The sequence below is a fragment of the Peromyscus maniculatus genome, chromosome 4 (genome assembly GCF_049852395.1).
Source record: "Peromyscus maniculatus bairdii isolate BWxNUB_F1_BW_parent chromosome 4, HU_Pman_BW_mat_3.1, whole genome shotgun sequence".
NCBI lineage: Eukaryota > Metazoa > Chordata > Mammalia > Rodentia > Cricetidae > Peromyscus > Peromyscus maniculatus.
In genome coordinates this window covers 30,575,090-30,602,482 of record NC_134855.1, presented here as the reverse complement: position 1 = coordinate 30,602,482, position 27,393 = coordinate 30,575,090, and the positions used below count along the sequence as shown (strand labels likewise).

The 27,393-nt window shown below is 43.4% G+C and overlaps 1 protein-coding gene across 28 annotated transcripts in view; it reads left to right on the top strand.

Moving 5' to 3' along the window:
* Positions 1-27,393, top strand: part of Neb (nebulin) — a 195,811-nt gene that overhangs the window by 124,540 nt on the left and 43,878 nt on the right. For 25 of the 28 annotated variants that reach the window (XM_076569469.1, XM_076569465.1, XM_076569449.1 and 22 more), the window contains 31 exons: positions 332-436; positions 550-654; positions 956-1,060; positions 1,526-1,633; positions 1,737-1,850; positions 2,249-2,446; positions 2,788-2,892; positions 3,593-3,697; positions 3,795-3,899; positions 4,178-4,285; positions 6,110-6,223; positions 6,729-6,926; positions 7,250-7,354; positions 7,955-8,059; positions 9,209-9,316; positions 10,705-10,809; positions 12,360-12,467; positions 13,063-13,167; positions 13,692-13,796; positions 14,725-14,823; positions 15,223-15,333; positions 16,151-16,255; positions 16,864-16,968; positions 17,597-17,701; positions 20,296-20,400; positions 20,550-20,654; positions 21,439-21,543; positions 22,941-23,045; positions 24,383-24,487; positions 26,510-26,614; positions 27,029-27,136. In XM_076569469.1, coding sequence (XP_076425584.1) covers positions 332-436; positions 550-654; positions 956-1,060; positions 1,526-1,633; positions 1,737-1,850; positions 2,249-2,446; positions 2,788-2,892; positions 3,593-3,697; positions 3,795-3,899; positions 4,178-4,285; positions 6,110-6,223; positions 6,729-6,926; positions 7,250-7,354; positions 7,955-8,059; positions 9,209-9,316; positions 10,705-10,809; positions 12,360-12,467; positions 13,063-13,167; positions 13,692-13,796; positions 14,725-14,823; positions 15,223-15,333; positions 16,151-16,255; positions 16,864-16,968; positions 17,597-17,701; positions 20,296-20,400; positions 20,550-20,654; positions 21,439-21,543; positions 22,941-23,045; positions 24,383-24,487; positions 26,510-26,614; positions 27,029-27,136 — 3,474 coding nt within the window. Of the gene's footprint in view, positions 1-331; positions 437-549; positions 655-955; positions 1,061-1,525; positions 1,634-1,736; positions 1,851-2,248; positions 2,447-2,787; positions 2,893-3,592; positions 3,698-3,794; positions 3,900-4,177; positions 4,286-6,109; positions 6,224-6,728; positions 6,927-7,249; positions 7,355-7,954; positions 8,060-9,208; positions 9,317-10,704; positions 10,810-12,359; positions 12,468-13,062; positions 13,168-13,691; positions 13,797-14,724; positions 14,824-15,222; positions 15,334-16,150; positions 16,256-16,863; positions 16,969-17,596; positions 17,702-20,295; positions 20,401-20,549; positions 20,655-21,438; positions 21,544-22,940; positions 23,046-24,382; positions 24,488-25,103; positions 25,209-26,509; positions 26,615-27,028; positions 27,137-27,393 lie in introns of all 28 variants that reach the window. The other 3 variants (XM_006974275.4, XM_006974245.4, XM_006974278.4) reach the window with 2 other exon arrangements.

Sequence of the window (27,393 nt, the reverse complement as noted above, 5' to 3'; positions counted from 1 at the left end):
CCAGGTAGTTAGTGTGAGATACCCTGCCTATCTGAAACTGCGGCCTCTTCGGTAAACCTTTCTTTAGGGCAACAACTTATTCTTAACTCCAGTAGCACTCCAGTGATCTCGCTCTCACAGCACTTCACCTGAAACTGATCCCTTTAAGGCACTGAACTCAGGGCCTTGTGCAGTCACAGGTTCAAGAAATATTACCAGCCAGGCCATGGCTGAATGGATGAGAAATAGCTGCTAAAGAGAAATCCGTCGTAATCTTCTGAAAGATTGTCTGGAATGCTCTGTGGTTATCCTGTGTCACTTACAGTCTCTTCCATCCCACCTCTCCCCTCAGAATGTCTACAAAGCTGACCTGGAATGGCTCCGAGGTATTGGCTGGATCCCTCTGGATTCTGTAGAACATGTGAGGGTTACAAAGAACCAGGAAATGGTGAATCAGGTATGAAGAGCCTGTTGGGTTTTTAACCTAATGCCTACTTTCCTTACCTGCCACATAGGGATGGGGTGCCCTGTGGGGACAGAGCTATCTTAATTTATCTCTATTCATTTCAGATAAAATATAAGAAAGATGCTCTTAACAACTACCCCAACTTTACAAGCGTGGTGGACCCTCCAGAGATTGTTTTAGCCAAGATTAACTCAGTCAATCAAAGTGATGTAAGTTCCTGTTGTACATGTTGAAGTGCTTGGACCGAGAAGCTAAGTGTTATTGGTTGCCTTACTTCTAGATAATTGATAATTAAAAATTGAGAGAGGGCTAAATTGTAAGATCATCTTTGGCATTGGTACATACTGCATTCACTTTTAGATATCTTGACCAGTTAGCTAAAAAGAACTGAAATTCAATCAATTGGTTAGTTTTTTCATATAAATGTAGGTTATTATGTCTTCAGGTATGTATTAGGAAATGTTAAATATATGTTTAGACTAACCAAAGGTTTCTTTTTCCTCTTTTTAGGTGAAATATAAAGAAACATTTAATAAAGCAAAGGGCAAGTACATATTCTCTCCAGACACACCACACATCTCCCACTCGAAAGACATGGGGAAACTCTATAGTACTGTGAGTCCTATTTTATGTAATAATTTGTTTCCTAATTATGATCTTGTCTTGTTAGTATTCATATTCTTGACTAGTTTTGTAAACTGATGAACTTCCTAATTTAATTCAACTAATTCAAAGAAGTAGGAGTGTGTGTGTGTTTGTGTGTGTGTGTGTGTGTGTGTGTGTGTGTGTGTGTGTGTATGTGTGCCAACATAGAACAATGTTTGGTGAATCTTTCCTTATGTGCAAATTTCTCATCATTTTTTTCAAGAAGTATAAACATAGTCAACTGTTATAAGGGGCTTCTGTTTGTAGATTTAATCAAATAACTTCTCAGTTCTAGGTTAGGCACTCTAATGACGGCAAATAAAGGTTTCATCCTGGCCTTGAACATAAATGTTCTACCCCAACTTTAGTGACTGTTCGGGTGCTATCTGAATATAGTTGAATGTAATTCTGTTAACACATGTTTCTTTGTTCCAGATACTATACAAGGGAGCATGGGAGGGAACCAAGGCCTATGGCTACACCCTGGATGAGCGGTACATTCCCATTGTCGGAGCCAAGCATGCCGACCTGGTGAACAGTGAGGTCAGTGGGACTGTTTCCTCTCCTAGAGTTAAAGTCTTTACCGGGGAACAAGAAGCTGGTTAGAAAACTCCAGCAATTCTCAATGTTGAACCCACTTTTTCAGCTGAAATACAAGGAAACCTATGAGAAGCAGAAGGGTCACTACCTGGCTGGAAAAGAAATCAGTGAGTTCCCTGGGGTGGTCCACTGCCTGGATTTCCAGCAGATGCGGAGTGCGGTAAGTCAGCGCTTGCTTCCCTGTGATGTGTACAGCTTCAGTGGGTCTGCCATTTATAGCCTTCCTGTGACTCAGGATTAGCTGGGGGAGAGAGGGGGGGGAGGATCATCTTTCAGATTTCTTCACCCTCGCCTATGGACCTTGGCTGTGGACATTGCCCCCCACTTCTTTTCACCAAGCAATGAATAAGGGCTTTGAATTGGCAAAAGGGGAAAACAAATTTCCTATTGACATTGCATTTTAGAGGGACAGTAAGAACATTCTCAAAATTTTGAATATTATTTTAAACATTATTCTATGTGGACTGATCTACATTGGAAATAAGACTAAAGAATAGTTGGTCTGGGTAATTTAGGTTTTAATCCCGTAAGAATTCTTGTCTTTAAAACCATCCGTAGCTGAACTACAGAAGAGATTACGAGGACACGAAAGCAAACGTGCACATCCCCAATGACATGATGAACCACGTGCTGGCGAAACGGTGCCAGTACATCCTCAGCGACCTGGAGTACCGGAACTATTTTCACCAGTGGACATCGCTTCCGGAGGAGCCCAATGTTATCCGCGCCCGCAATGCCCAGGAGATCTTAAGTGATGTATGATGCCCTTTCTGTGCTTTGACCTACCTTACAGACTTCACCTGTCCCTGCTTAACCTTCTGTGGGGCAACTGTTCATAGACCCAGAGCCTTTCAGCACTAAGTGGCGTGGGGTAACCTCTCTTCATGTAAGAATCCCCTTTGAGCTGTAGGGCTCCTGTGTTGAATGTTAAATCTGTTCAGCACTAGACTCGGACTTAGACACTGCTCCCCTCTGAGACATCTTTCCAGGAAGTAGCTTTCAGCTGGTTGAAGGTCAAGGAGGAGTAAGAAACCATCCAAGTGACCAATGGTAAATTCTGAATGCCGGCCACATTCCATGTTTCTTCTTCATTGCAGAATGTATATAAAGATGACTTGAATTGGCTGAAAGGCATTGGCTGCTATGTTTGGGATACACCCCAGATCCTCCATGCCAAGAAGTCATATGACCTCCAGAGTCAGGTAAGCCAGTCTCCCTAGAAGGACCAACCATCAAGATGTCATCATAGTCCACGGTAGCATCAGTAGGCTGAGGGCCAGGCTGTATCTAAGCTCTGATTGAGAGCTTGCTGTAAAGGTATATGATCTAAGGTAACTAATAATCTAAGGTAACCGGCCACAATAAAACCTCTTGTGGTGACCTGCTCTGGTATGAGTCTGTCATAAGACTGAAGGCCATGTACATTTATAACAAGAGGTTACAGAGAAGGCGGTTGTTGGGTGGTGAACTACTCATAGGCGTCTCCATCTTGGCCAGATTAACTTGCAGAATATAGGAAGTAAGGCGTGCTTTGACAGCAGGTGCATATGTTTTGAAGGGAAAACTCGTTATCTGGGGCATGTCCCAGCATGTGGCTGAGCTGCGATTGGGCAGGTCTGATGGACTATTGGCACTCTAGGCTGCTACTGTGAGGGCTGGAAGATGGCACAGAGGAGGTCTCAAAATGAGGGAAGACAACCTCACAGAGATTGAGTCCTCCATCTCAGCCGAGGATCACTGCTGCTCAGTTTGGCTGCTCCACCAAGTCTATAAACCGCAGAGTGGCGGCAGCCTGCTTCTTGCATTAAAGCAGAAACTCAGAAGTAAAGAGATGGCTCAGTCCTACAGACAGCTGACTCTGTTCTTTACCATCTTGGGTGACTTTTTTGTCTCTCTTCACAGCTACAATATACAGCAGCAAGTAAAGACAATCTCCAGAACTATAACCTGGTCACAGACACGCCAGTTTATGTGACTGCTCTTCAGAGCGGTATCAATGCCAGTGAGGTATGGTGTCCTTGTCCTCTCTTATAGGGCAAGCCCTTTTTGTCTTTAGAGGTCTTGCACCCGCAGGGGTGCAGAAGTCATTCTGTTTTGTCTGCAGGTGAAATACAAAGAGAATTATCACCAGATTAAGGACAAATATACCACGGTGCTAGAGACTGCGGATTACGACAGAACCAAGAACCTGAAGAGTCTGTACAGCAGTGTGAGTTGCCATCTCCTCCTACTTAGACACTGTGCTTGCCCTTCAGAGACGGTTCTGAAAAAATAAGTGAGGATAAAACCTCTCTGTAAAGGTTTGCCCACTTTTCCCTGGACTTCCAAGTTCCCACTTTACCTATAAATTCTCACCATACAATTATACCTCGAATTGAAAAGATGCCCTGGGGTTGGCAACGCCCACCTGAGACACAGGAAAACAAGATGTAGGAGCCAACCAGAACACAGTGCCTGTGTTCACCATATTTCATTTAACCTTTTTAGAACATATACAAGGAGGCCTGGGATAAGGTGAAAGCCACCAGCTATAACCTGCCAACCAGCACCTTGTCCCTGACACATGCCAAGAACCAGAAGCACCTGGCCAGCCACGTAAGTCAAGTGCAAGTATCATAACTTCCCCTCCCCTCTCTGCTCTCCACATACTGAGAATTCCTCCAGGCTTTTCCATTGTTACCCAGAAGCATCTCACCACCCCCAGGCGTGTCTGGCAGACACTTCCAGTAGCTGGGCATCAGAGTCTATCCTCACTGCCTCCTCTCAGGGGCCTGCAGTCCCTGGAGAGTCGCACATGCCAGCCAGGAGGACACAGATAGTCTTTCAGGCTCCCTGTGTACAGATAACATGGATAGAGGGCCTCCGCTTCAGCCAGAAGTGCAGAGAAAGCAGACCCAAAACACCATGAGCATGGGGAGTTTCCAGCCAGGCCTGGTGGCTCACTATGCGACCAGCCTGGGGGAGACTGAAGCAAGAAGACGGCTGTGAGGTCAAGGCCAGTCTAGCCTCCATAGTGGGTTTCAGTCTCGACTGGACTACAGAGTAATACCCTGCCTCAGAAAACAAAACCCCAAATAAGCTGTTTTCATAGAATTAGGTGAGAATGGTACAAAGCCAAGCTGGTGAGTGTGGTAACTGTAACTGGTTATCACACCATTACCAAATAGGCAGATGTGGCTGAGGAGCATGCCTCTCGTTTGGATTTGTGAATACACTTTACAGAGCCCAGTAGAGGCCCCTGTTTTTCTGTTGCAGAGGCTTGGCAAAATATTGTTGGAATGAGGGGTGAGGGGCATAGGAAAATTAAGGATCCCAACATTAGCTGAAAATAATTTTAAGGGGAAAAGAGTTTCTTTGAATGCTAACTTTTCATAGTTGAGGGGTAGATTAGCTCAAAGAGACTGGAATATTCTGTTCTGGAAGATTCTGGTGGGAGTTCTGTTTGGCTTCTAGTTGATGAAGCAGCTCCTCATTTCCTCTTTGAGAGTGGCTTTCCGGGTCCTGAGGACATGGGTGTTGCTCCTGTACACTGGGAGGTTGTCTCTTACCTTTGCCTCATTCCTAGCTTGGGAAGCTGCAGAGTGTTGATTGATGGGTGGTGCAAACTAAAAACTGAAGTCTGGCTGTGCTACCTTCTGAGATACTTTGAGAAACTGAAATTCAGAAAGTATCACTCTCAACCACAGACCATTATTTTTGTTTGTTTTTGTTTTGTTTTTGTTTTTCAAGACAGGGTTTCTCTCTGTAGCTTTGGAGCCTGTCCTGGAACTGGTGGCACTATTTTGGAAGTTGAGACTTAGCTGGAGGAAGTCTGTAGCCCAGGCTGGCCTTGAACTCACAGAGATCCACCTGCCTCTGCCTCCCAAGTGCTGGGGTTAAAGGCGTGTGCCACCACCACCCAGCCCATTACACTTAACAACAAAGATTCTAAGCATAGTCTGAACCCTTCCCACAGGAGAGCAACAAAGATAAAGCCACATCACTAAGAGATTATTTAACAATTGCTTACCACAAGCTGGGGGTGTGGCTCAGTGGTAGACTGTTTGCCTAGCATGTTCAAGGCCCTGGGTTTTATCCTCATCATTACAAACATTTTAACCAACTAAAGTTGGTTAAATCCTAAAAATAAGTAGCAGCAGTATTTGATGTGGGCATTTAAAAACAATACAATTTTATAGCATTGTCCAGTATAAAAGTACTTTCAGATGTGGTCCGATTGTAGCCTCACAATGATCCTGTGCTGGCTCTGGTGTCTTTGTGTGGGTACGGAAGTGAGCCTTGGAAGTGGTCCAGCCCCCAGCCCCACCCTACATTTTCTGAATCTTGGAGGCAGGACTCTTCCATTGTCTCATGCTTTTCTTTTCAAACAGTAAGTCTTTATACTCTTCATGGTTTAGCTTTTCTACTTGTTCTCTGTAGATCAAATATCGAGAAGAATATGAAAAATTCAAAGCTCTTTACACATTACCAAAAAGTGTTGAAGATGATCCAAACACAGCACGATGTCTCCGAGTGGGCAAGCTTAACATTGATGTAAGTACCCGAGAAGGCTTTTATGGAAACAGAAGCTGAATCAAATGGTCACGTGTTATCAATCAGAGTGCTTTCTATGGAACCTGGCATGTGGCACTGGTTGGACATATAGACAGGAGCTAAGTATTATCTCAGCCCATGCTCTAGAAGATAGGTCTGGAGCTTGGAGAGAGAAGATGGTTCTGAGATAAGAATACTTGCTGCTCTTATGAGGACCCAAGTTGAGTTCTCAGATCCCATGTCAGGCAACTCACAACTGCCTGGAACTCTAGCTCCAGGGGCCCCACATGCATGTGACATACGCTCACTCATACATTCACACAAGCACATACATCCAAATAAAAATAGGTCTTTTAAAAATATCCTGGTATTAATCTACACAAAATGCAAGAAAATCCCAGCCTCCACCCCACCCCCCATTTCTTGCTCTGAGCTCGAGAAGACAGACATTCCATGATGTTGCCGCAGTCTTCCTGGTGACTGGGTTGTAACTTGACTTTCACAGCGCCTGTACAGATCAGTGTACGAAAAGAACAAGATGAAAATCCACATCGTGCCCGACATGGTGGAGATGGTCACTGCCAAGGATTCCCAGAAGAAAGTCAGCGAGATCGACTACCGCCTGCACCTCCATGAATGGATTTGCCACCCTGACTTACAAGTCAACAGTCACGTCAGAAAAGTGACAGACCAGATCAGCGATGTAAGCCCATTGCTTAGAAGGACCCCATAGTTGCCCTACCATCCTCACCCTTCCACCCTGATGAGAAGCGGGCCCACCTGTGTATCTGCATTGACCTTTGTCCCTCTTGCCTTCCTGTCCATGAGTCTGAGGGCTTTGGGAGCGATCCCTGGGAGCAGGGCTGAGCAGCTCTCTCTGGCCTCTCAGCCTCGCTGCCCAATAGCTTTTGCTTTTCATTCCCTCCCCAGTGTCAGCTGGGTCTAGGGCACACCTATTCTTGGGTCATCAAGGAATGGTCAGATTTTTTTTTTTTCTGATCCTGTGCATCTACTGAAACCCCCTAGATTGTTTACAAGGATGACCTCACCTGGCTGAAGGGTATTGGTTGCTACGTCTGGGACACTCCTGAAATTCTCCATGCAAAACATGCTTATGATCTACGCAATGACGTGAGTGTCTTTGGTTTGTTGGTATATGCACACCTCTACACAATCTAGAGTCAAGGAAACAGTGTTTCAGATGAGAACAGTGCCTTGGCCCAGTTGTGAATGAAGTCTTGTTGAAGATGGCTGATCTGGAGAAAGAGGCTAAAAACAGAGTGGTTGTTTCTCAGCAACTCATTTAGCATTTCTATCAAACAACCTGATGCAGCTCTGTCATGCTCCTCTGTGGAGAAATAACTCCAAGCTCTCATCTCCATCTTTTAAACTATTTTGAACATATTTATGATCACATAATTTTTATTATAGGAAAAACTCATCAGTTAGGATAATCAATTGGATTTATTTATAAGGTACAGGGAAATTTGCCACACACAGTAATACGACAGTGAGGATTTCAGTCAGAGCTTTCTGAGGAGAGCAGCCATCACACCTTCTAGATAACTCTAAAGGCCCCTGTGATTGTAAACACTGGTAGTGTGGGTTGTGATAAAATTCAAATCCATTCTCTGCATATTGATGGGTGTGGCTCTCAAGCCCTCTGTAAAATCTTGCACTATCTGGTGCAGTAGATGCCCCAGCATAGGCTTGTTCGATTCTTCTTGGCAGATCAAATACAAAGCTCACGTGCAGAAGACCAGGAATGACTACAAGCTGGTGACTGACACACCGGTCTACGTCCAGGCCGTCAAGAGTGGGAAGCAGCTCAGTGATGTAAGCCCTCCCTGGGGAAGTGCTTGTGGGTAGCAATGGAGATGGGCAAGGCTCAACCGAAGACTGGGCAGCACCAGCCTTTCCTAACTAGGGACTAGACTTGGTGCCTTAGAAAGTGCTTGCAAAGCCTGCTTGCCCTAACATCCGAAGTGTCAGGAGTTTGCATGGGTAAAGCTATGAGTGAGCTGAGTTTGTGAAGTGTGTTGTTGCTAGAGCATCCTATGGTGCTTTTCATGCTATACTGTGTGTCATGAGAGGCATCTATGTCTCCCTGTCTAGTAATTAGAGCCCACTGGTAGAACTAGAAGGAAGTGAGCTGTGATGTTAGGGATGTGGGTTGGAGTCCCGCTTCTGCCACATAATCCAAGCCTGGGAAAAGCATATAACTCCACCGAGGCTCAGCATCTTCATGTGAAAAATGAATTGTGTACACATTCCCTGTCCTGCCTGAGAGTAGGCAGAGAGCCACCAAGCTGTCCTTGATCAATTAAATGCACAGATAACAAGTAAATATTAGGTCCCACCAGGGAGGAAGAAGGGTCATACCTGTTATCCTGAGCTTTGGAGGAGAAATGTCCACCCCTGTCTCTGACACCTGAGAGGTGCCATCCATCCACTTTTCAGGGCTATCTGTAGCCTTGGTTCCGATTCTACTGTATAAAAAGACACAGTGACATAGCAGAGTGCATTCATCCCTTTTCTTTCGCTGTGACAGACCCCTCACAGAAACAATGGGAAGAACTATTTAATTTGTCTTTCAGTCTTACAGAATTTATTCTGCGGTTTCTTGGCCCTGTATACTTACTTGGGCAGATACCATAGTGGTAGGAGCATGTAGTGAAGGCAAGTTCTCTGCCTTGTGGTAGACAGAGAGGAGAGAAGGGGGTGGGGAAGCAGGGCTATGACAAGAATCTGTCCCCACTGACCGACTTCCTCCAGCTAAGTCTCAACTTCCAAAATAGTGCCACCAGGTAGGGTCCAAGTAGTGATGGCGGGGTAGGGGCTCATATCTTTAACACTGAACCAAGGAAGTTGACTTCGCCCTTTTCAGGGTCTTTAAATAGATAATGGATTTCCATTTGCTCTGTTTCTTTTGAACAATGCTCCCACAGTCTGAACCAACAACTCACCTTACCTCTCTACACCCAGGCTGTCTACCACTATGACTATGTGCACAGCGTCAGAGGCAAAGTGGCCCCAACTACAAAAACCGTGGATCTGGACCAGGCCCTCCATGCATACAAGCTTCAGAGTGAGGTGGGTGTTGAGAAAGGGAATATTGGAGGAAACCCAGGCCACAGAGCCCCTAGAGGCTTGTTGACTTGTGTAGGTATCCTCATTGACTGGTCTTGTAAGGTATATAGACACTGTTCTACTCAGTGAGTTAGAAACAATAAACAGCATGCCTTGACGAATGGACTCCCCCATCAAGCAGTCAAACAGGTAATACATGGGCATGTTGTTGACCAGTATTTGCAAGTCAGAAAGAAGAGAGCTGGTATGGCAATCATCACTCTTAAAAACTTAAAACCACAATGACAGAGTTAAGGCGCGTGATTATAAAAGGCTACTCACAGTAAGAGATGAAGGTGGAAATCACCCAATTGTAAGAGGAAGAGCCTGGGCCTACCTTCACCTCCCTTTCCTATTCTACCTCAGGAAGCTGCTTTGGCTTCAGTTTTTGCTGCTATTTCCTGTTTTGAATATGAGATGTCACTTGATCTTTTTTCTACTTTAAACACTGTTCTTAAGCTCACAGCTCCCCGTGAGAGATGGAATAATTAAGACCACACACAGACCTTTTCTCTACACTCCTTCTCCATCAATATATGCATCTTGACCTCATTCCTTGTCAAACCTGTGCTTGTACGGGATACAGGAGGTCAATATCAGATGTGCCTCAGAATTATGACTGTCTCAGAGACCATGGATGGCTTGAGTATCTCCTGAGGGTGGGGCTAATGATGGAGGTGGTGCTTGGCTGCCCATCTTGTCTGTGTGTCCCGAATTCTTGCTAGATGCCATGAGGTCAGTCAGGTACACATTTGGAAGCACTCTATAAACCATTTCCCTCTTTTGCCCTGGCCTTAACTTTTCCTATTGCTTTGATGAACTACCCTGGCAAACATAACTTAAGGGAGAAAAGGTGTATTTTAGCTCACAATTCAAGGGTCTAAGGCAGGGAAGTCACGGAGGCAAGAGCTTGAAGCAGCTGGCCGCATCTGCCCACAGTCTGGAAGCAGAGGGAGATGAATATTCCTGCTTAGCTAGCATCCTCCTTTCTATAGAGTCCAGGACCCAAACACGGGATGTGGTGTTGCTCTCCTTCAGGGTACGCCTTCCCATTCCAGGAAACTCAATCAAGATAATCCCTCCTGCATAGGTCCAGGGGCCAACCCAATGTAATCCCTCACAGATATGCCTAGAGGCATGCCTCCTAGGAAGTCCCGTAGAGGTGACAGTACCAACCCCTACAAGTCCTGACTGGATCCATGACACTCACAACTGAAGTTCTTGAAATCAATTCAGAGAAAAGAAATAGATCAACTCTCTGACCAAAAATCTCACAAACTGCATGTGACATGTTTAACTAGATGTTGTTTGATGCTAGAAGACATTTTACTTGCTCTTTTTCATTTGGGCAGAATTTGTACAAGAAAGGCCTGCGCTACCTGCCCACTGGGTACAGGCTGCCGGTTGATACCCCTCACTTCAACCACACCAAGGACACCCGCTACATGAGCAGCTATGTGAGTATTCTTCATTCTGTCGGGGTCTGAAATTTGAATGTGAAGAAACTAATATTAGTAATCTATTCTCATGCTCAAATTATGCCCAGAATGTTCAACACGATGATGGAAAGGGCAGGGGCGGACAGATGGGCACTGGGAATATGAGGGCACTGGTACCTCTACAGTTCAGCAGTGCCTGACGAGGACAGTGGGTTACAACAGGATCTCCTGGGCCCCTTGGCTCGGTGTTCAGGGCTGTCAAGATGCCTCTGTTCCAGCTGGCCCTAGACTAGAAGCATCCCAAGCTCTCCCCACGACATTTCCTGTAAATGCAGCTTCAATATGCGCTGCGTGCTGTGGATGTAAATGTAGGAGACGTCACGGTGTGTCCCTTTGAGACGACTTCTGTTTTTAATTTATTTATTTTTATTTTATGTGCATTGGTGTTTTGCCATAGGTGTCGGGTCCCCGGGAACTTCTCAGTTGTGAACTGCCATGTGGGTGCTGGGAATTTGAACCCAGGTCCTGTGGAAGAGCAATCAGTGCTCTTAACCACTGAGCCATCTGTCCAGCTCCATGCCATCTCTTCAGCCCCAAGACTTCTTACCAAGCTAGTAACCCTGACACTTACCTTGTTTTTTAACTCTGTGCTAATTCATGGGCAGCCGAGGGCTATCTAGACTCCGCTACTTGTAACTTGCCACAAGTTAGCTCTGGCACTTCCCTTTCCTGGGTTTCATAAGTGCCAGCATAGGAGCTGAGACATATATTCCAGGGGCAATTCTTAGAAAAGTTGTACCATGAGCCAGCCATTGGCTGGAGACCAAGACTCATCTCTCTCTCTCTCATTGATGCTCATCTTCAGAGTCCTGAATTCAACCGTGGTGATGACATAGTGCCAACATGGCCCAATAATCCACTTCCAAAGCAGACATTAACAGATTTAAGAATCAAACCTTATATTTTTATAGATCAATCTATAGGACATTCATCAATATCAATATTAAAATTATCATCTTGGTCTGTTTTATATTTCCCAATTTTTAAGCCTCTTTGAGACTAAAATAACAATTTTTTCTTGTGTTTTGCCTCACTTCCTATAAATAGATTTCACCTGGTAAAGGGAATTTTTTAACCTTTCCAGACATGTCTTTATCATTCAACTAATAACTTTCAAAGCTTAAGGCAACATTAAAATTGTATCCCTGAGGCCAGTGAGCTAGCTCAGAGGGTAAAAAGTATGCCATGCAAACCTGACACCAGATTTGACCCCCAAAGTCCATGGTGGAAGGAGGGAACAGTTTCCAGAAAGTGGCCCTCTGACCTCCACATGCATGCCATACACCTGTACCTGTGCCCACAGGCACACATCATGCACATACACACACAGAAATGATAAAGAAATAACATCTACTTTATGTCACTTTTATTTAAATTATGACTAGTTCTTACTCTTGATGCTTAGAGAATGAATTTCAAATCAAGGCACAATCTCTTTTCTAATTGAGAAACACAGTACAATTCTTTGTGTAGTCATCACTGATCTCAGTCTGATTTTGTTTTCTCAGTTCAAATACAAAGAAGCCTATGAACACATCAAGGCGAATGGGTACACACTCGGACCCAAGGATGTCCCGTTTGTCCATGTCCGGAGAGTTAACAATGTTACGAGTGAGGTATCGTGAACACTCATTCTCTGGGAAAATACTGAGTTCAAAATCATGTCTTTATTTGAAATGCACTAAGAACTTCTTCTGTTTCATCTGTAAGCTTACAGACTAGAAGACAGTATGAAGACTCTGTTTTGATTCTTGTGTCCCTCATCATAGAGACTTGGTTCCATAGACTATAATGAAATCTTTTATTTAAAGAAATAATTTGTTTTGATATTTGTGCTCCTTGTCATACAGACTTGGTTCCATAGACTATGATGAATTTTTTTTTCTAGAGAAATAATTTGTTTTTATATTTGTGCCAAATCTTCCATTAAATTATACTTTTGTCTGACTTACAACCCTGACTGATTTCTGTCAGGTGTATTTGTACATCTGCCCTACCAAGCAACCATTTCGTGGAATGTCGACCACTTTGCACTTAGAATTCTTCACCAAAATGAAATAAGCATTTTCTCTTATTCTAACCTTAAATCATTTTATAGTCCCAAAATTTCCTCTCTTGGTTCTTTGTGTAAAGTATTCAATTGTTTGTTAGTCAGTAGATGCTCTTATGTTCCTGCCCTAAACACCTAGAATGGTTTCTCCTTTGCTTCAGAGACTGTATCGAGAATTGTACCATAAACTAAAAGACAAGATACACACAACTCCAGACACACCCGAAATCCGCCAAGTCAAGAAGACACAAGAGGCTGTCAGTGAGGTGATAATGATGGGAGCAGACAGGCCATCACCCGGGGAGAATACTGGGGAGCCGACAGGCCATCAGCTGGGGAGAAATGCTGGGGAGCAGACAGGCCATCACCCGGGGAGAATACTGGGGAGCAGACAGGCCATCACCGGGGGAGAAATGCTGGGGAGCAGACAGGCCATCACCCAGGGAGAATACTGGGGAGCCAACAGGCCATCACCCGGGGAGAAATGCTGGGGAGCAGACAGGCCATCACCCAGGGAGAAATGCTGGGGAGCAGACAGGCCATCACCCGGGGAGAAATGCTGGGGAGCAGACAGGCCATCACCCGGGGAGAAATGCTGGGGAGCAGACAGGCCATCACCCAGGAAGAATACTGGGGAGCAGACAGGCCATCACCCGGGGAGAAATGCTGGGGAGCAGACAGGCCATCACCCAGGGAGAAATGCTGGGGAGCCGACAGGCCATCACTGGGGGAGAAATGCTGGCGATTTGCTCTCTAATATGACATTCTGTTATTTCTTTTCTTCCTCTAGTTGATCTACAAATCAGACTTCTTCAAGATGCAGGGCCACATGATCTCACTGCCATACACACCCCAAGTGTTGCACTGTCGCTACGTCGGAGACATCACCAGTGACGTAAGCATCTTGTAGGCTCTTTCTAAAGTAGTCCTACCAAGAAGTAGCCTTGCTTTCAGCATTTAAGTCATTCAGAGGGCTTTGAAAAGCCTTTTCCACTGCTTATTTCTTAGCTGAATGTAGAGTTTGGAGGTAAAATTGTGAGGGAACTCCTACTCCAGCCACAGGAAAAGTCATGAGAAAACCAGTGGAGGAACAGGGATGCCACCATTCTTGCTCACTCAGTGATCACCATTCTACATCAGCATAAGATCTTCACCAATTCCTACCATTCAAGTGCCCTGCATCCCAGGTCATACTAGGTTTCTATCTCTTCCTGGTCCTGGTGGTACTCCCTCTTAGCATCTTCCTACTGCCATTAAAAGAAGAAGAAGAACTTGGATATCTCCTTTCCCTGGTGGGCCAACCCCTTGAATGTGTGAGTTTTTCCCTTGACAGGATAACACAGTGCTAGTACCCTCCCCTCAGTTCAGCGTTAGAGACTTAACTATGGTTTGAATACAGGCAGAGTAAGATCAGAAGGTATACAAGTTGAGTCAGACCCTTCCCACCCACCCTGCCCCGCAGTGGATGCATCAGATCATGGACAGTACCAAACCATGACTATACTGTCATTAATACATACTCTGGATAAAGTTTAATTTGTGAATCAGGAACAAGACATTAAGCTTAGCAACTAATAATACAGTAGAATTATCATAACAATATATGCTAAGATAAAAGATATTTAAAGTGTAAAAACTGCTTTTTTTCTGGAATATTCCATTTCACATTTTTTCATTACAGTTAACAATGGAAAACTGAAATCGCAGAAAGCAAAACTGTGACAAGGAGAGCTACTATGTACTGATATAGAAGTGTGGCTGTCCTGTGTTTCTGTCCTGTATTTACATTGACTCACAACCAGCTGTCTATGTTTGCCCCGCAGATTAAATACAAAGAGGACTTGCAGATCTTGAAGGGACTTGGCTGCTTCCTGTATGACACTCCTGACATGGTCCGCTCCCGGCACCTAAGGAAACTCTGGGTGAGGACACACCTTCACAGTACACAGCTTCCCCACACAACTATCATGCTTCCCATTGCTAGTTTTCAGTGGAGGGAAGAGCAGACAGAATCTTAGCCTACATCTACTTTTAAGAGAAGTTTGCCATCAATCCACTTAAGTAGGTCATGATTTACTTAAGGTGATTCATGCCTGTTATAAAGGTAATAGACTTAGTTATTTAATAGTTGTTTTTCTTCTTGCCTAGGAAGACCAAGGTGGGGGATCAGGGGGGACACAGGGTGGACATAATTGGGATTCTTAGTATCCCAGGACACATTCACAACCTGCTCAGTTTGCATATGCCAGCCATTTGAAAGACATGACATGCAGTCCCTTAAATAACTAATCAATATGTGTTTCTGGTTTTCTCCTTCTAAGTCGAATTACCTGTACACTGATAATGCCAGGAAGATGCGGGACAAGTACAAGGTGGTGCTTGACACTCCAGAATACAGAAAAGTACAGGAGCTGAAGACCCATCTGAGTGAGGTGAGGATACATCACCTGTCACTACATGAGAGGCAAACAGGCCAGCTGGAGCTACTCAGAAGAGTCTTAGTTCTTGTCTATGATGGTTGCTATTCAATGATGACAGGAAAAGATGTCCCTTCTGCCCGTGACTGCAGAGTGGCCCAGTGTCTCTGTAAATCGGTTGGCCTCCCGTTGGCTCAATTTATTTATTTATTTTTCTCTTTTTTGTAGAAAGGGCATTAATATTTGCCCTTCTACAACTAAGGCAAAGGAGAGAGTTGGCATGGTTTCATAGTCTAGACGGTCTTTGTCCTTAACAATTGTCTGCAAACTGAAGTTAACTCAAGTTTTTCTGTCTTGAGTGTGGGACCAAGATGATAGCAGCAGGATAATTGACTCTTGGAAGGCTCGATAACATCTGCTGTGTTGATGCAGTGGGGAGGAGGGAAGCAAGGTTCTGGAGACAAATAACCATAAACCATCAGTTTAGAGCAGTGGGTCTTAACTCCCAATGACCCTTTCACAAGGGTCACCTAAGACCATTGGAAAACACAGATATTTACATTACAATTCATAAGAGCAGTAAAATTACAGTTATGAGGCGGCAATGAAAATAATTTTATGGTTGGGGGTCACCACAACATGAGGAACTGTATCAAGGGTCGAAGCATTCGGAAGCTTGAGAACCACTGCTTTAGAAGGAAGAAATTTAGCCTGGTGGCAGTAGTAGTAGTGGGTCGCCTGCCTTACCCATGAGTAAGCAGTCAGGGCAGCTACAGAGCACTGGCCATGCCAGCAAAGCAGACGTGACAGTGATGACTTGTTTTGCATCTAGCTGGTGTACAGAGCTGCAGGCAAGAAGCAGAAATCCATCTTCACGTCAGTTCCTGATACCCCTGACCTCCTAAGAGCCAAGCGAGGACAGAAACTTCAGAGTCAGGTACTGCCTGCTGTTAATGAGAGTTGATTAGCCTGCCATGCGGCAGTGATGTCTACTTGACCTTTGACCTTCCTGGGCTGGTAGCTGACATAGTTAGTTGTCTTCGGTGCGGCCTGTGTTCACTAACATTGCAGTGTTCCTCAAGACCATCATAATTACACTCACGTATTCACAGGCAAAGGATGTCATGTCGTCTTTGCTAAGGGCTGTCTAATTTTGTCCTCAATGAGTAGTCGTGGGCTCTAAGTAGTAAATAGTGATTGTTTGATCACTTGGAGAATGTGTCTGTTATCCACAGACAAATGAAGCTCTGTGTCACACATGCAGGCAAAGCTAGGCAGAAAGCATGCTGAAGGATCGATCTTTCAGAATCCTCCTAGTTTTCTCTCAGCATTCTTTATCACATGGCTTTATACTGGACCATACCCAACAGAAGGACTGGTAGACAACTGGTTTGTGGATGTGCATTTTCAAATGTCACATACAGAGAAACAAACACATACCCCAACAACAACCTCAAGCAACCAAACGCACATAAATAATGACTCAAAATTAAGAGGACAGATGAAGCTTCATCTCTGACCCTTCCCTGCTCTCTTATTACCCAGTATCTCTATGTTGAGCTTGCCACTAAAGAGAGACCCCATCACCATGCTGGAAACCAGACCACAGCTTTGCAACACGCTAAAGATGTGAAGGACATGGTCAGTGAGGTAAGATGGGGGATTCCACACCAACATACCTCTGTGCTAAGAAATGCTTCCAAAACCTTCACCTGCTATTTCCGATGGGAATTTTATCACTACAAAGTGTGCTCAGCATCATTCAAACACAGAAGTTGTACTCTAAGAATGAGATATGCAGGCCGGGCGGTGGTGGCGCACGCCTTTAATCCCAGCACTCGGGAGGCAGAGCCAGGTGGATCTCTGTGAGTTCGAGGCCAGCCTGGACTACCAAGTGAGTCCCAGGAAAGGCGCAAAGCTACACAGAGAAACCCTGTCTCAAAAAACCAAAAAAAAAAAAAAAAAAAAAAAAGAATGAGATATGCTGTGCCTTTCCCTTAGATCTGTGATTTGGGTGTAAACTGGGGAGGGTTAAAACACAAACTTGGGCTGGTCCCATAGCTCTGCAGGTAAAGCACTTGCAGTGCAAACAGCCTGAGTTCAATGTCCAGAACCCACATGAAACTGGATAGAGAACCAACTTGACAAAGTTATTCTCAAACCTCCAGGAACACACACACACACACACACACACACACACACACACACACACACACACATCAGTAATTATAATAAAATTGGAACTTATTTGTCTTTCTCTTCTATCTTTATACCTTAGAAAAAGTACAAGATTCAATATGAGAAGATGAAGGACAAGTATACACCAGTGGCAGATACGCCGATCCTCATCAGAGCCAAGAGGGCTTACTGGAACGCCAGTGATGTGAGCATCCCTTCTCTCTCTCTTTCTCCTGTTGTGACAGGGACAGCTGTGGTTATCTAAGCAACACAAACTGTTCTGTCATAGCCATAGCTCAAAGCCATTGCCCACAGCATGGATCAGGAAAGAACACACACTCACATAGTACCAATTCAGCCAAGTAGCTAAGAACTGTGTTGAGTGCTGCAAGCTATTCATTATCTCCTGGGCAACAATATGACCCTTCTTTGTAGTTCTTGGGTGGCATCCTAGAGATACTTGATAACTGATTTACTTAGACATAAAATCATGGTCTTGGATGCAGACAAACATATATTCAACTCAGTTGCCTGCTCTTCAATTCTATATAATTTGCCTAATTTTTCTTATATGTGAAATGGGATGAGAAATGTGGTAATGAAGTAAGACTACACAAGAAAATGTGAATAATGTGTGTATTACACTACTTGTCAAAGCTTAGAAAGTGTTCTCTTCTGTCTCTTAATTGCCTAATATAGTGTATGAGTGCCAGAACATGTGAACACAGAAGCAAGAATCAGAGAGTGACTTTCATTGTCCACATCACTTGTTCAGGGACAAGTCTGCCTTTAACTGGTAACAAGTATACCTTGTCCACTTGAGGAAAGTGGCCAGCTCCTCCTGGCTTTGTGTCTTAGAACTCAACTACACATTGCTATATCTAACCCCCCTTAGTGGGTTGGACAACTTAAGACTTACACTCAGCCAAAAGCCCCAGCTAGCACCACGTGTCCACAGTATAACTCTGGAGTTCATGGCCACATAAGGGAATTAGTAGCAAAGAGACAATTCTAGTTAGCATTTATGTTGTTCAAATCTAGTTGGTCTTTTAATAAAAATCCCAGAGCTAGATATCAGGGTGAAAGGTGAAAGATCAGAGAAGTAGAACACTCAGCCATTGGTTCTTACCTCTACGAAATTCTCAGCCTATAAAGAGTGAGTTCCTATTTCCTCACGCCTTATATACCTTTCTCTGCCCTGCCATATTACTTCCTGGGATTAAAGGTGTGCATGCTTCCCAAGCAAAGGCATGAGATCTCAAGTGCTGAGATTAAAGGTATGTGCCACCACTGCCTGACCTCTATGTTTAATCTAGTGACTGGCTCTGTCCTCTGATCCTCAGGCAAGTTCATTAGGGTACACAATATATCACCACACACCTAAAATACAAGATGAGAAAACTATAGACTCTCCTCAAAATCTATCCTTCAGGACCATTTCAGCCTTTGTGTGACATCCCCTGTCTTTATCATTCAAGGTTACTGCTGAATTTTCCTCATTTTTTTGTTTTGTTTTTGTTTTGTTTTGTTTTTTTGGGAGGGGGTGTTTTGTTTTTGTTTTGTGTTTTTTGGTTTTTTGAGACAGAGTTTCTCTGTGTAGCTTTGGCGCCTTTCCTGGAACTCACTCTGTAGCCCAGGCTGGTCTCGAACTCACAGAGATCCGCCTGCCTCTGCCTCCCGAGTGCTGGGATTAAAGGCGTGCGTCACCACTGCCTGGCCCCCATTTTGTTTTGTTTTGTTGAGATAGGCTTTTACTTTGTAACTGAGGGTGGCCTACCATTCACTGTGTAGCCCAGGTTGGCCTCAAACTCACAACAGTCCCTCCAGAGTACTAGGAGTATCTGTTGGAGCCACTCTGACCAATACTGCTAAACATTAATTTGTGTCAAATTTAATTTTCTTTGTATGGGGATGGCCACACACTGAAATTATTCCCCAGGTCTGACTATGCTCCAGAGCTTCCCCTATGCCAATTTTCAAATTCTTTACCTTTGAAACAGCACCAATTCCTTAATCTTTAAAAATTATCCCGTGCAACAAGGGTGTTATCTGGTGTTAATTTTTAATGTATCAGCCATGGCTGCCCCCACAAGTGATTTTCTAACATCACCCATGTAAAGTACAAAGTATTTCAGAAAAGATGTCTTTCACTATGTGCTTGGTCCGTTATCCAAAAGGAAAATACCTGCCCAGGGTTGAAAGCAGACAGAGAAGCATATGTCTTACGGCAATGTAATGAGTAGAGTGATCATGCCGCAAAGACGACAGTCATAATCAAATGATATTCCAAGATTGCTTAGTGCAAAAGTCATTGTTAACAGCAGGAGGTGGGAGCCGAATCTCTCCCCAACCCATGTACATTAGTATGTCTTAGCAAGGCTGTGATCTTTGTTGTTTTCATCTTTCCCAAAAAATAGAATTCTTTAACGTTTACATGCATTTCTTTCTTATGTTAAGTAGTATTAGATTTAAAGAAAAACAGCCAAGACCATACATACGGAGAATTCTGACATGGCCCACATGGTTTCCCCATCACTGACGACTGCTGTCAGACATTTGCCACAACCAATGAACCATGATCCATTCATTATTATTTTATCAATCCATATATTTTTTGGATTATGAAGTTTTCCTTTGTGTCTTTTTCTCTTCCAACATCTGGAATGACCTTTCAAACTTTTCCCTAAATTGATTCATGGGGAAAATCTAAGAGAGAAACTCAAGAGAGTTAGAGCGTAACAGAACTGAATTCAATTTGAATTCAATCTTCATGATCGGTGTTGTATTCTCTCTTAACAGCTTCGCTACAAAGAGACATTTCAAAAGACTAAAGGGAAATACCACACCGTGAAGGACGCCCTGGACATTGTGTATCATCGCAAAGTCACAGACGACATCAGTAAAGTATGTCCCTGGATAGGACTACTTCAAATGAGCTCTGTAACCTACCACCATTTTTTTTAAAGCAGTCTCCCTTTTCTGAAAACTCCAGAAAGATGTGCTTTACATTAACTTTGAGCTGACTTTATAGCTGCCTTTACATTTCACAACAGGTGAAATACAAGGAGAATTACATGAGCCAGCTGGGAATCTGGAGCTCCATTCCTGATCGGCCTGAACACTTCCACCACCGGGCAGTCACTGATGCTGTCAGTGATGTGAGTATCACCTTCACTTTTCCCATAGAAACTCATATTCTCATGTGAGCTGTGAGGTCAACCATTGCATAGCATAAAAACTGGTGAAACACTGGTCTAGATTACAATCCCATTTTATTTCAGGGATGGGGAGTAGGTATCACATGCCACGGTACATGAGATATGGTGACTGTGTTGTGGTCAAAAAACAGCTTGTGGGACTTGGTTCTCTCACTCTACCCATTAGGCTTCTGAAGATCAAACTTAGTGGCATGTACCTTTACCTACTGAGCCATCTACCCACTTCCATAGACTTTAGATCTTGTGTATGGTTATTCAAGTCATAAAATTCAATTACCAAGTGAGTAAGTCCGAGCTTGGCAGAGGAAAAAGTATATTCAAATTTGTGACCCTCCGTTTTCCTCTATGACTCAAAGAAGTAGAGTCCACGCCTATCTGGGATCCTTTGAAGAGGTTGTGAGAGAAAGCAGTGCCCATCTAGAGAGAGGCTTCACCTGTCTGTGTGAAAGTGCAGCTGCCAAGCCCATAATATTCCCTATAGAAAGATACAGTGGCTACAGTTGATTTGAATTAATAGTAAAAGTGAAAATTTCTAAATATCATAAATCATAAGAAGAAATCAAGAACTCTAAAATTTTATTTAAATAATATAGACTCTTTTAAATCTTCATTAGTTGACATACCTTGGGGATCAGAGTTTCCAATTTGTTCACTTGGATGGCTCCTAACCTATAACTACTTGGAGATGAATTATTCAAACTCTTGGGTGTTCCTCTTCTGTCAGGTAAAATATAAAGAAGATTTGACCTGGCTCAAAGGCATTGGTTGCTATGCCTATGACACCCCTGACCTGACACTAGCTGGACAGAACAAGACTCTCTACAGCAAGGTATGCCTGTCTTCTCTGTCTTCTCAAGGAGAACGGCTTCAGCCGTTAACTGTAAACCCAGCTCACAGAGAAGAAGATTGGGGAACCGGCTTTTGTAGCTTCATCTCTGTCCTTACTTCTAGACCCTGAAGCTAAACCCCATGCTGACTCTTCACTCTCTTTAGAGATTTTCAGTTTTGTTTTGTTTTGTTTTTTGACAGGGTCTTACTATGTAGCAGAACTGGCCTAGAACTCATTATATGTAGATTAGGTTGGCCTTGAACTCACAGAGTTCTGGTTGCCTCTGCCTCCCCAAGTGCTAGTATTAAAGGAATATACACTCATGTCTGGCTAGAGATTTCTTTAGTGCTGACCTCACTAATTGTAGCTTATTTGAATTTGATGAAAAATTATCTAGTACAGCTGCATATCAATATTCCTGAGTTCCCTCTCATTAATGTATGTGGATGATTCACCCAACTCAAGCATAATTCTGCAGCAAATATCAAGTGTGGTTATTTTAGCCTATAAACAATGTGATACATGACATAAATCAAGTTTTTAGAGCCTCATTTTCCTATTTATGAAGTACAGCAGTTGAGTTTGCTTTTAATATAAAATAAGAATCAGCCGACTTCTGATACATGCCAGACAGTAGATATTTTAAAATAGACTGGGGGGGGGTCACATTTACAATAACACATATTTTCTCTGTTGTAATTATTTAAAATTGTTAAAGCTATTCTTAATTTGTAGAACTGTTTAAAAACAGATCACAGGGTAACTAAGTCACCACTCAGCCCTGCTCTATAAGATTGTAATTATCTGATTAGTTACTAGAAAACTATAGTCTACCTAATGGACTAAAAACTGCTTTCACGTGTCACATCAAAATACATTAAAGTGCAATCATCATAATATACCAAAACAGAGAAGAAAGGCTTTAGATCTTGGATCAGCACTGAATTTGTATTTGGTAACCATCCAATGCAGTGGTTCTGAACCTGTGAGTTGTGACACCTTTGGGGGGTCAAACGACCCTTTCACCGTGGTCACCTGAGACCATAGAAAAACACAGTAATTTATATTGTGATTCATAACAGTAGCAAACTTACAGTTATGAAGCAGCAACAAAAATAATTTTATGGTTGGGGATCACCACAACATGAGGAGCTGTATTAAAGGGTCACAGCATTGGGAAGGTTGAGAGCCACTGGTCTAATGGGTGGTTTATACTATGGATTTTGGACTATTTTCAAGATGTCAGTCCCTTCTACTTTTCACTACCTCAGGAGGTAAGAAAAAACTCCATAAAGACCTGTTAGCTCCATGAGTACATCATTATATTATAAGATGAAGATCATTCCTCGTCCTTAAGATTGGATATACAATCAAATAATTATGTTCTTTTCCCCCAGTATAAGTATAAAGAAGTATTTGAAAGAACAAAGTCGAATTTCAAGTATGTTGCTGACTGTCCAATTAACAGGCATTTCAAGTATGCAACTCAGTTGATGAATGAGGTATGTACTGCTAAGTGGATTAATAAGCCTATTCAGTTCTCTTGAGAAATCTTCAGGGCTATTTCATTAAAATCTAATATATAGCATGACAGGAAATCTGTCCTAAATGTTCATTCCCTATACGGCTATAAAATGTCACTATCTGGTAGGTTCTGCCTAGGCCCTGACTAGGCCTATGACTAGCCTCATCTCTTCAGCACAGTCCTGTGGTGCCAGAGAAAGGAGGGAGGATTTTGTGGACTATCAACTAAATGCCTGTAAACTGTGGAGAGCTGGGAGACCTAGAAGTTCCAGGTTGATTCAGTAGTCCCACAAAGGCACCAAAATGGAGGTGGTTAGAACCCCTGACCTCCGCAATGGGAATAGTTGTGAGGTTGTGAGAATCACGCATTCAAATGTATTATTGTTACTCCCATAGAACTGAATGCACAGGGGTACTATTTACACCCCCCTCCACATGCCACTCATTCTTCCCTATAGCCATTTTTGCAGTGATGTAATCTGAGTATAATTTTAGCAAGTTGAAATAAGCAAGCTGTGAGTTTTATTTGGGGAATATTATAATGTTTAGATGTTTTCATGACTAAAATTATACTTTTCTGCTTTCAGATAATCCATGGATTTGCATAAGTTCAAACATGTTAGAAAATTAGTAAAAGAACTAATAATAAGAATGTAGCCAGTGGTACATTTACATGAATGATCTTTGATTTCAATTATTTTTGTTTAATTTTTTTTTTCATTTCAATACATTTCCAGGCTGGACAACTCTGTACTATCAGCAGCTTCCTAGGGCAGTCTTGATATATGTTGTTTTTCTATTTCATAAAGAATTTCCAGGTCTTTCAAATCATCAAGTAAATTAGTACTACAGAATGATGGCAACTGGGCTTGAGTATTTGTACTTAGTTATACTTTTGGGTTAGTATAGTTAGTGATACTTTTGTATAGTGTTAGTTACACTTTTGAATTCTTTTGAATTCACTCCCTCATATGTTAAACTCAGATTATCAGCACCTCATTTTAAATATAATGTAAGATGTCAGAAAGCCTGATGTTAATAATGTGTCATATGAAAAGATGGAGACCTTTGGGCATAACGTACCCTAGTTTGTTTCAGAGGTTGCTCTCTCCCAGGCTCCAGCCTCTCTCTGGGCAATCTATCTTCCCCGGTCTTTCTTACTCCCTGTATGAACAGTTAAACATTGTCGTTGGAGACAGAGCAACTCAGTGCTTAAAATGACAGGTTTCTACCTCTCTGGAGTGCTTAGACTGAGATATTACTGTGTACCCTTGATGTTATATTCTTGCTATAATTTAATATGATGTTTGAGCAGAAAAAATACAGAGCTGATTATGAGCAGCGGAAAGATAAATACCACCTGGTAGTCGATGAGCCTAGACATCTGCTGGCTAAGACCGCAGGCGACCAGATCAGCCAGGTACTGTGACTGAGGCTGGCAGCGCAGCCCAGGCAGAACTGTGCTCGGACTTCTCACAAGGTGTCGTCCTGTCTGCTGCAAGGATGTCATAGGTTCTGCCTATGATATTGGACTGTTCTGTTTCAAAATATCTGTCTAGCCACCCAAAGAGCCTGAGAGCTGTTTGAGTGTGCCAGTCAACGCTCTGTGTCCTCACTTGTGCTGTGGAGAAGGGGAAAACAGAAGCCGGGACCCCTCTCCCCATTTTATTCTCCTGCAGAGCCTGTTTGTAAACAGCTGCGGCAAACTGCAAATTGAGCTGTAAAAACAAAACGACAGAAATCCCCACTATATTTTACTGTTCTGATGATGTCATCCCCCTAAGGTAGTCTGGGTGGTAACATCCACGTTGCTATCTTTGTCCTCCCCACTCACAAGGACTGTGGATGGTCAAGGATAAACATTTCAGCCACTCTCCTTGCATACATAGCACATGGGGTCTTCACTGCACAGCTCTGTGAGGACACAAAGCGTGTTAAGCCTACATCTCTTCACTCAGAGGTGACTGGGATATAGAGCCACGTCCTTTCTGTCTCCATAAGTCTCTTTTGTGCTTCCCTGCTCTTTGCATGGACAGAGGAAATATAAATCTAGTGCCAAGATGCTTCTGAAACAAGGATGTAATGAAATTCTGCGTCCAGATATGTTGACTGCCCTCTACAATACACACATGTGGAGCCAGGTAATGTCCGACAGGGTGTGAAGGAGCAGGTTGAGACCTTCAGTGCATCCCTTTTCCTGCTTTCTTTGGCTTCCTCTCCTGACCCCTGCCTGTGCTGCTTTCTCTTGGTAAATCATATGAATACTCGTTCCTTAGAAATGAAATCTGACCATGACCTGATGTCCTGGGCAGCCATCGTGTGCATAGCTAATGCATAGAAATCCTCCAGATCGGCTGAGTCTCCTTCACACATTTTCCTTTCAAATTGGTACAACATGAACTTATATTTTTTAGTGTTTGCTTCAAGAGACAGTCTCCTTAGAAACTGAGGGTTTTAGTAGATTAACAGCCTTTAAAGGTCTAGATGTTTAATGTTTTCATCTAATGACCGTTGCTAAGTTCTCGCTGCAACTGTGTTGTTTCCGAGAGCCGAGGCTAGCCATGCTGCCTCTGGACCTTGTCCATCTTCATGTTGATCATATTGCCATCCCACAAGGTCCGCTGAGCATGCTGCCACCTTTCCATCAGAGGCTGGAAGGGGAAGGTGGCATTGTTGAGTACCAGTGAGAACATTAATGAAATGCCAGTCTTTGGGTCCAAACCGAAAAGGCTTTAGACAATCTTTTATATTATCACCTGCTTTGTTGTTTTAGTTTGCTGATCAAATCAACATATTAAAAAAAGAGGATACGTTCCCACCCTAAACATCCTTGGCCTTGATAGATCATCAGCATCACGTGCATGAAAGTCCGCTGTTCTCTGTCTCTGTCTGGCTTAAAACAGCTATGTGCATGACAAACAAACAGAAAACGGTGACTTGGAAATTGGGATCTTGGGGAGAGGGGAGGTGGAGGAGAATGGGATGAGTGGAGGGAGGGGAGGCTGTGGCTGGGATGTATTATATGAGAGAAGAATAAATAAATAAATCAGAAATACTTTAAAAACCATATACACTCATCTTAACGAATATCTGTTTCACTTGGGCATGGAAGGATACAAATGCAATAAAGAATGCTTGAGTAAAACTGTACTTGTCAGTCCAGAGCAGGGTCTAGTCCTCCTCTGAGATTTACTCCACACATGCCCTTGGGCTCAGTCTCCTAACCTCTGAGAGCCTGTTTGCTTCCGCATGTGGGAAATAGATTGGAAAACATCTGTCCACTCTACTACACTACTGCTATCAAATACAAACTTTATTAAACATCTCCAGTTAGGATTTAAAGCAGAAGCCACCATGATGCCAGCACGCACTCTGGTGTTTCACAAGATTTCTTTAAGACCTTTGTTCTTGAAAGTAACAGATCCATTCTTCCACAATGTAGATCAAATACAGGAAAAAGTATGAAAAGTCCAAGGACAAATTCACCTCAGTTGTGGACACTCCAGAGCACCTACGCACCACCAAAGTCAACAAGCAAATCAGCGATGTAAGTACAGAAGCAGAGCGCCTGCATTCTCGGGGTCGGGAGCATTAGTGATGTAAGTACAGAAGCAGAAGGTCAGGAGCATTAGCGATATAAGTACAGAAGCAGAGCGCCTGCATTCTCCGGGTCAGGAGCATTGGCCTGTCATTGCAGACTGTCAAGTGTCTGAGAGACTGCGCTCAGGGAGGGAGGCAAGGGTGCTGCATGCCTGCCATACACAGGGCTGTCTTTCACACTGAAGACTTGTCATGCAAATCGGCGAGCATGCCAGTGGAAAAGCAGAGGCCCCAGCAAGCAGCTGAAAACACCTATTGAGTTTATAGAATGGTCTTTCCTTCCTACTCACTTTCCTTTGTATTTTAAATTATGAATGGAGAAACATAATGTTGTACCTTCCTGCTTTTCCATCTGCTTCAGATACTTTATAAACTTGAATACAACAAGGCCAGACCCAGAGGCTACACCACCATCCATGACACGCCCATGCTGCTGCATGTCCGCAAAGTGAAAGATGAAGTCAGTGATGTGAGTATCTTTTTGTTTAGCCCCGCTGTCTGGGGCTTTCCAGATGATGTAGCAAACTCCAGGTGGTGAGCTCTGTCTGTGGAAAAGCCACTTGGCAACCTAATGGCCTGAAATAACAGTCCTCCATTTTTCCTTATGATTCCGTGAGTTGGCTGGACACAGTAAAGTAGGTCTGTTCCAAATGCTATAGGCAGACATCTGGGGCACAGCTGGGCCAAGAACTTGAGGACCCAGTCCCAGTGTGTGAGAACCATATC